General features: G+C 32.1%; 1 protein-coding gene across 1 annotated transcript; it reads left to right on the top strand.

Moving 5' to 3' along the window:
- The first annotated feature begins 3,303 nt into the window (after positions 1-3,303).
- On the top strand, positions 3,304-7,134 carry LOC121242542. Its single transcript, XM_041140411.1, has 5 exons — positions 3,304-3,454; positions 5,260-5,329; positions 5,619-5,804; positions 5,970-6,009; positions 6,719-7,134. Exons 2-5 carry the CDS (start codon positions 5,327-5,329, stop codon positions 6,799-6,801), a joined length of 312 nt encoding a protein of 103 aa, XP_040996345.1. The 5' UTR covers positions 3,304-3,454; positions 5,260-5,326; the 3' UTR covers positions 6,802-7,134.
- The last annotated feature ends 2,333 nt before the right edge of the window (positions 7,135-9,467 follow it).

The following is a 9,467-nucleotide window of genomic DNA, read 5'->3' as shown; positions in this document are numbered from 1 at the left end:
AAATACGACATCAACACATCTATATATAAATCTTACACAATAAAGTTTACATGTGGATGTGGTTTAAGTTGATTAATCTAATTGTAAAACCATTTTTTTAAAAATAGATCTAAATTATTATATTAAGTTAAAAAAATACTTTAGTTACAAAGAGATATCACAAAATCAAACACACAAATTGACGTTCCTTGATGTTGCATATTAGATTGTAAAATTACTTTTATTATAAAGTGAATCTAACGCTTATCATATGAAGTCACATTAATTCGTAAGTTTACTTTTTTGGAATATTTCTATGTTTATAACACTTCTTACTAAATTAAATCAGCATATAAATTTTTTTGTGTAAGATTTGTGTATAGACCTAACAGGCAAGATTTGGATACAACATGTGATAAGTATAATAGTTTACTAAACAACTACTTAGATCTTGATTGATTTGGATGCAATGGATTTTTTTTTTAAAAGGGTAATGATACCTTTAGACCTTTTAGACTAGCGTGCAACTTCAGACCGGTCGGATTACTAGTGTCAATTTACACCAAACAAATCATAATTTGCCACGTAATAAGTGTAGTAAATTATATCATAGACTCATGTGCAGGTAATTATTTTCTTTTATAGTTCTAATTTACCCCCACCTTCGGTCGCGCGTTCTCTCTCCATCTCTCTCTCTCTCTTCTTCCCTCCCTGCCCTTAGCCTGCTTTCCCCTTATCAAATCTCCGATTGTTGCTCCCCTCGAGCTCAACTGAGAGAGCTGTGGGCATTGACGAGAGGTGAGGGTATTTTCATTTGAAGTCGAATCTTCCACCGAAATCCATGGGGGGGCTAAAGTTGGGGTTTTCATGTACCCAACAATATATGAGCTCTCAGGTTGTGTAAAATGCTAGATTGAATAGATGATTGAGTTATGCAGTTACTTCTTTTTATCAGCTAAATTTATGTCATATTAGGATTACTTTAATAACGGAACGAAGTCAACTCCATTTTTTAGAACAGCTTCCATTGAGTCTCTGCACCTATCCTTTTTGATTCTCGCTTTACACTAATCCAGGAAGTTCAAAAAAAAAAGATAAATCTGAAAATTTGGGAAGAGGGATAGGGATCAACAAGTTATTGAAAATTGTTTTTCTCGAATAATTAAGTTTAAGTTCAGGGAACAAATAAAAAAAATCTTTTTATCAATGATTCGAGGAAATATCTTAGATCTGTGTTGAATTGGGCAGTTGGTCAGATCTAGTATGGATCGTACATGGACGGTAGTTGGAGTCGGCGGCTCTCCTAGGGATCCCTCATCTGGGATCCCTGGGGAAGAGGATCAAGTTGGCCCTTGCGAACAGCTTGATGCACTATCTCCCTTCAACCCTTTGATCGAAATGCGGCAAAAGGAAGGAAAATCCATGGACCGACCCCATCGTCTCCACCCCGTAGGAACTACGAGATCACCCCAAGGATGCCGAATTATCAGCTAAATTTATGTCATATTTTGAAGCCAAATCGTTTTTGTTTATTAAGGTTGGTGGATGGAATATGGTTTGAATTTTCTAGTTTCATATAGAAGTAATTGTCACCTGATTGTTTCTTGATTTAAGCTTTCAGAGTTTAGACTATCAGTATTTCGTAGAAATGGATATTGAGCAATACTGGTTTTAGGTATCTAAAAATAAGGACAAAAATAGTAGTTGCTTTGAGTGCTTTGAGGAGAGAGAGGGACGAAAATCACAGAGGAGAGATAGGAAATGAGAAAGGGAGAAAATCACTGATGATGAATCTATTGTTGCATCTGCTGCTCCTCCACCAAATACTCTGTTGCTTATGCGCTGTAGATCTGCTCTAGCAAAAGGCTGGTCGGTAGAGAAAGAAAACGAGGAAGACGAGAAAGGTAAAAATGAAAATGAAGAAAGTACTGAAAAGAGAGAAGTGATAGGGAGTTTAACTGGATGCGCATCCATCATAAATATGATAAGTCTACTATATGTTGGATTTTTACTAGTAGGTGTAAATGAGAAATACACACCTGACCGTTTTGAAGATTTTCTCTTTAGACTATTGCTTTACTATCTAGTTATTTTTTTCTTTTTTTGCTACTTGAATTTGAATTAAAAATCTTATTATTTTTTCTCTTTACTATTGCTTTATTACCCTTACACCTCCTTTTCTCTTTTTACTATTATTTTATTATTTAATTAAATTATATGATTACATTAGTTAATTAAATTTATTTTCTTCTAAATTATATAATAAATTCATTTCTTCAGATTTTTAATTCTCAATTCAAAAAGTAAAAGAAAAAAAATTAAATAAATAATAACAAAATAATAAAAGAAAGGGAAGGATATGATTGTACTTTGCCAAATTACTCCAAAAAAAAAAAAAAAACATCCCAATGATCCCATGAGTATACATGACGCCACTACATCTCTGCCGAGAGACCTACTTGCCACGTGGCAAGAGGACATTACAAATATTCGAATCCGGGTTTCTGATACTTGGCACGAAGCATCCTTGACGGACATTATCTCTCTTTTTCTCTTTTATTTTTTATCAAATCAAATCATAGCTAATCAATGGAATATTCAAACTTTCTCACTAAGCAAGGAATTTGACTAGAATCTTCTGATCCATACAATCTCCTCCGGGATTTGTTTTTTAATTATTTATTTTATTTTATGTAAAAATTTATAATAATTAAATAAGATAAAATCTGTTGCGAAAGGAAACGAAACGTGCTAAGATGAGACTATTATCTTATGAAAAATTCTATTTAACAATTTTACACCATACATCTATTAAGTAAAAAAAATAAAAGAATTATCCTATTCAACAAGTGTACGGTATATAAATGTTAAATAAAAAGAGTGTCTCGTTTGATTATGCTGTTTAGATAAGATAAGTTAAGATGTTTTTATTAAAATTAAATAAAATATTATTAAAATATTTTTTATTATTATTTTTATTTTAAAATTTAAAAAAATTTATTTATTTATTATATTTTATACAAAAATTTAAAAAAATAATAATAATTATATGGAATGAGATGAAATAATTTAGATAATCTTAATTCATCATTACAATTTTTTCAAATTTTAATATAAAATATAATAAATACTTCAACTTTTTTAAATTTTAAAATAATAATAATATTAAAAAATAATATTTTATAATTTTAATTCAACACAATTTAACATCCAATCGAACGTTAATTTTATATAACAAAAGCACTTACCTTATAAATGGAGTCTTCGTTGTAATTAATTTATATATTTCGTTAAATAAATAGATAGATGAAACTGATAATGAATTTATGATAAATAAACAAATCTCATCCTTTTAATTTTTAATTGATCGCAATTTTACCGAATATAAAGCGAACGGGTGTCGCCCATCGACTTCGAACCCATCTGCTCAGCGTGGTCGGACTCTTAGCTCTCTACCTTCTCCGATCCATCCCAGGTGACTCTCTACCCTCTATTGCAAATAGGCTATGGTGGGTTTGACGGGGGCTTTGTAAGCTTGGTTGTGGTTTTTAGTTGGTGGGTGTGTGAAGCAAAGAAGATGGGTTTGAAGTTATCTGTATGGTTAATTAGTGGGGTGCGTTTCTGTGATCGCTGGTGTTGGAAGTGCGAAGTGGTTGGGGATGGAGGTTCTTGAGCTTGACCTGGCCAATGAAACCCCCAATCAGTCTATTTGCTTCTCTGTTTTACCTCTGTAACCCGCAAAGTATCTATCAATTGAACCGGGCTTTTTGGGGGCCGTTGTGCCATGATAATTGAAGTTCTGCGGTGTTGAAAATATAGGGAGATGAGAATGCATGAGCGCTGTTCTTTGGGAGGGGAATGTTAGGTGGAAACCCATCAAATGGCTTGAAGATTTGGGTTTTTCTTTGATATTTACTCTGAATTTCATTTTAATTTATTTTTTATTCTTTAATTGTTTCCTCAGGTATTATCTTATTGTTACAGTCATATTACCTTTTGTGGGATTTAGATGGTAAATGGCTGGGAGTAGTTTCTGGAAGATATTATCATCATTTTTTGCACGAGTCTCTTCTTTTTACTCTGTTATTGTTTTGGATGACTCTTGGAATCAATAAACTCTCCGTGAGGTTACTATTGTGTTAGATTATGGCCTACCTGATCACAGTGTGATGCCAAGGTAATGTCTGTCATGGTGATTACGGAAAAGCGTTTCCTTTTTAAATTTCAAGCACCCGGCTCTAAATCTTCAATTAAGGGCTCATTTGTTTTCAAAGATGAGATGAGATGAGTTGAGATTAAAGTTAAAAAGTTAAATAAAGTATTGTTAGAATATATTTTTTAATATTATTTTTGTTTTGAGATTTGAAAAAGTTGAATTATTTATTTTATTTTGTATTGGAAGTTGGGAAAATTGTAATGATTAGATGAGATGAGATGTTTTCTGAAAACAAACTAGGCCTAAAAGTTTGAGGACTATTTATGTTGAAGTCCGAAAATAACTTGGTAAGTAGAAGACTAAGAGCAAACTTCTGTAAAATAATTAGCATCGAGACTTTGGTGTATAAATTTGAGATAGATATGCCAGCCACGCACACAAACACGGATGTATACAAGCATCTCAGCCTTGAGAATTGTTTTATTCGTGATTGATGTGATTTTACTGCTTTCAGTCTTTATATTTATCGTCTCATGCAGGTAGATTGAGCCCACATATCTATTAACCTATTAAGTACTATCCATACAAATATATAAAAAGGGAGAGGTGGAGTTAGTCGTTACAGAAACTCACTGGTCAATACCCTTCATGCCCAACTACAATGTTAAATGGAAGCAAAAAAAAAAAAAAAAAAAAAAAAAAAAAATCTAAAAGCGTGCTTAACAGAAGACGTATCTTAATCAGAGGAATTAACATCTTATTCCATGATCTAGAACTGTCGTGATTCAAGTCAAAGCTTTGAGCTTTGTTAGTCTGATAGTGTTGTAGCTTGATTTTTTTTTCAATTGGTGAGTTTGGAATCTTGTAAAAGTGAGGGATCCCAGCCATAATAAGAAACTCTATGGCTGAAATTTTGGAGCTTTTCTACTGTATTTACTGAATTACTGATAAAGTTTACTTTAATTTATTCTTTGCTAAAAAGAAAACCTTATATCTTTTAAGGGTGAGATAATTAAACGAAGTATTTCTGAGCATTTTCAGATTTTAATTAGGTTTTTTTTAAAAATAAAAAATAAAAAGGTTCCAAAATCATTCTCACTTGCACCAAACATAATGTTCTACAGGTGTTCCACAACATCAGAAAGAAGCATTCCAAGTTGGGTTTGAAGCTTTATTTAGTGAGCAGTCAATATGGTATGTGCATCCCTAATTTGTGTCAATTGTAGGACTGTTATTCACTATACAGATGTCTTATTTAGTGCATGAACATAGATGAATCACTTTCCACATAAGATGATTAGTATGTGATCAAGATAATGAATTCAGATATGAAAGCATGGAAGTCATGCAGGTCATGCTTTATAGGAAGCAATTGTTGGAGTTCTACTTTCCCTAGCCGCTATTCTTAGAGTTCTAAAAATAAAAAACATCCCACTCTTTTGGATTCCTGCAAATTTTTGACCGATTCATGTTGTAAATACAGGCTATGTATGTCCGTGTTAAGCGTAGCAAGACAACTTACTTTATTCGATGTGATCCGACTGAAACAATTCTAGACATAAAGGAGAAATTGCATGTCCTCATTGAACAACCAGTTAACAATCAGCGTTTAATCCTAGTTGGTACTGGGGAAGTATTAGAGGATTCAAAGACATTGGCAGATCAGAAGGTACCATCAATTGCAACGTTTTGTCTGATTATTGTAATTACTAAATTAGTGCTCGAAAGTGACTGAACTGTTTTCTGGTCTGACCCTTAAAACCTTATGTTACTAATTGTGTGAGCTATAAATATGTTGTAACATTGTCAACGCATTTTTTCATGTATTTTTCAGGTTGAAAATGATGCAGTTGTGGCACTGACCTTGAGAAAAGGTAGTTTTCTGAAACCCTCCTTCTCACTTTGCTCTATCTCTCTTTTTTATGCATCTCTTTTGTACTAACTGGCTCCTTTATTTATTTCGTAATGTTAGTTTGTAAGTCTACTGATTGAACTCAAGTTAAGTTGTATGTGTGTGACTTCTATAATGTTACCTTAGTTCTATCCTAATCCACGCTTTGTAGAAAATAGTTAGGAGGTCAGATGATCTATATCTGAGAGGAAATATAATATTCTCCGGATTATATTTGGTATATTGAGAAGTATTCCATACCGACAGGCACTTTACATGTTGATCCCTGTTCTTATTACTATCACAATCAATGCTTATAGAAAGGAACGACTATTATCAATATGTTATTCTATTACACAATATAGTTTTATTTTTTCACTTTCTAAACTTGGGATGCAACCCTATTTGTATATTTCTTCTTACCTTTCACAAACAGATATATGAGTTTATTTCTAAACTAATGAAGATGTCTCTCTCTGCTCACAAAAATTGATGTGTTTATATTGACTGATTGTTGTTTGAGCGAGTGGCAAACATGAATATCAACTGGGGATCATACTTTGGTCATTATACAAGTAGAATTCATTCTTGGTAGTTTCTGGAAGATTGTTGGAGATTATTATCTCAATTGTGTCCAACTTGTTTACGCGTTTAAAATAAACTTTTGACAGTCTTTCCTTTGTTGCTTCCAGATGGTAATGAGTTTGAGGAGGTGAACATTGTGCGGCCAAACGACTTCTGTCAATCTCGTGATGGAGATGGTGGCAATTGGTAACAGAACCTCGAGAGGGTTATTAACATGTCAAGGAATCAAAATTAATGGCATCTTGGATTGTCATTTGCTTCATGTCCAATAAATATTCTTGTACCAGTACATTATCTAGAAGAACTGCTTAGGAAGAGCATTTTGGTTGGTGAGTGAAAATTAAAAGGTAGATGCTATTAAAAAGAAGTGGGTTTCAATTATTTGAGTTGGTTCTTGTTGGGTAGGTAAAATGTAGAAAACTAGGGCTGATAATTCGGATCGGGGTCATGTCAAGTTGGGTTAGTGTCGTGTATGAGTCAATCGTAACTTGATCCATTTAATTAAATGAATCAAATTCCTTAATCCTTCTTATTGAGCCATTTGATTCTATATTTTATCTCATTTTTTTATACGGTTGAAATGTTGGAACCCATCACCAAAAGATTTATGATTTAGAAACACAACTGTCGTAAGGTATTTTCAGATATTTTCAAATATTTTCTTTCTCAACATCACTTAAAAGACCCGAACGGAAATTCGTTGATCTTTTTCCTCGCATTCATGGAGATGGGGCATCAGGGAAAAGCCAACAGAATTTATCTGCTCATGAGAACAACAATATGGATTTGAAACATGAGCACAACAATATGGACTTGAAACAGAAAGACCTGAGCGCAACCAAGGTGATGAGGCGATCGTATGCAGAAGCTCTGAATATCGGTCCTGTTTCGATGAATCAATTTGCTAATAGGGTCAAGAAGGGATGCAGTGAAAGGGGTCTGCATCCTCTATAGGTTGTACATGGAAATATTCCAAGTTAGAAGGGGTTCGACTTGGATGGTTTGGGTCTTCCCAATGGCATGCATTGTATATTAAAAGAGATGCAAAACCGGCTTCCTGAGTTGAAGGCAGCGGTTGCTATGTTATCAAAGAAAAATTGAAGGGCTAGGTGTGATAAGAGGTGGTAATTAAGGGTGCAAGTCGATCAGTCTGATCCAGTGATGGACCCATCATTTTTCTGGTTTGGACTGAACACCTATAGGGACCAGACAGAACCGATAGCTATCGGTCTGGCTTAATTATTTTTTATTTTTTATAAATCAATTAATAAACAAATTTTATTTAAAATACTAAATTAAAATTAAGTGACTTATTAATGTGGATTATGTAACTAACTTAATAAAAAAATATTTTATATGGTCAATGATAATAAATTAGATGAAAATAATTAGCTAATTGATATTATATATTAGTTAATGGATAGAATATTAACAAGTGTTAATGATATATTTAAAATTTTATATTGTTAATAGTGATAGATTAGATGAAAATTACATAATAAATTGTACAATTATTACTTTCCAAAAAATAAATTGTACAATTATTATAAATTTATATAAATAATATATATAAAATATATATATATATTTTTTATTTTTCATTCGGTCCGATCCGGAGTAGAAAAACCTTGGACCGAGACCAGACCAAAACTTTTTGATACTTTAAAACAGAGACTAAGACCGGTTCGGATTAAAACGACTAGCCTAGTCAATTTTTCCGATCCATATTGATCGTTTATCACCCCTAGTGATAATGGTATTGTAAGGCCCAATAAGGGCAAGCTTGGCGTGTTAGGTGATGGGCTGAAGGCTAAAAAATTAGATAAAAGAAAAAAGAAAAAAGAAAGTTGAGTTTGGCCCGATTTCAATATCTAGACCTAGGCGAGCGTGGAGGGTTAAAAGGAGAAGCAGGTCATCTACATTCGAAGCGGTTCTATGTTAGGTATTGGCGTGGAGACGATGGAAACATACTACCCCTCACCAAAGGTGATCCAGAAATTGCCGATGAGTACATCTACTGGTATTAATAAACTTTTACTTATAAAAAAAATCACTTAAATACTACATTTTTCAATTTTAAATCTTTAACATTTTGATTTAATCATTGTTTACTTAATACAACTTTTACAAACAAAAGACAATTTTTTTTTTTCAATTTCAAAACAAAAATTATATTTAATTTCCACAACAAGTGAGGAACTCCAATATTTGTCATGACCAGAAGAAATCCTAATCAAGGTGAAGCTAATGTAGCATTTATTGTCTAAAGATATCATCATCATAAGAGGAGACTAGCAAATAGCAATCTAAGCAACTGATCATCCTCAAAACCTACCATTGGACATTAGAGTCAATGGCTAAAGACATGAGATGTTTCTTGTAATAAAATTAGGAAATTTATAAAAAATAGTTTAACCTAAAACTGTATTAGCAGTAATGTTAGATATAGTTTTAGGGTATAGAAGTTTCGCGCACCCACTTTAAAAAATAATAGAGCTTGTCATTATTTTTTTTTTAATGTAAATTTCATGTTTATCCATTTTTTTCAAAATGAGTAAAGTGCCGTTTGGATAATGAGTTGAAATGAAAGATGAAAGTTGAAAGTTAAATAAAATATTATTTTTTAATATTATTATTATTTTAAGATTAAAATATGTTAAATTTTTTATTATATTTTATATAAAAATTTAAAAAAATTATAATAATAATATGAAATGAAATATTTTTACAATCTCAACTACGTCAAAGTAAACTTACAAAACTCCAAACACCGTCCTTTACTTATCTCTTAAAAAAAATAAAAAAAAAAAAATAAAAAAAAAAAAGTAAAAAAAGAAAGAGGCATTCAAGGATTTA

This window comes from Juglans microcarpa x Juglans regia, chromosome 8D (assembly GCF_004785595.1).
Source record: "Juglans microcarpa x Juglans regia isolate MS1-56 chromosome 8D, Jm3101_v1.0, whole genome shotgun sequence".
Classification (NCBI taxonomy): domain Eukaryota; kingdom Viridiplantae; phylum Streptophyta; class Magnoliopsida; order Fagales; family Juglandaceae; genus Juglans; species Juglans microcarpa x Juglans regia.
This window is presented reverse-complemented; position numbering and strand designations above follow the sequence as displayed.

Bases quoted from the DNA above. Each gene is read 5' to 3' on its own strand.
- LOC121242542 (XM_041140411.1), top strand. The intron at 5,805-5,969 runs GTACCATCAATT...TGTATTTTTCAG, and splicing joins AGACATTGGCAGATCAGAAG to GTTGAAAATGATGCAGTTGT. The intron at 6,010-6,718 runs GTAGTTTTCTGA...TGTTGCTTCCAG, and splicing joins GGCACTGACCTTGAGAAAAG to ATGGTAATGAGTTTGAGGAG.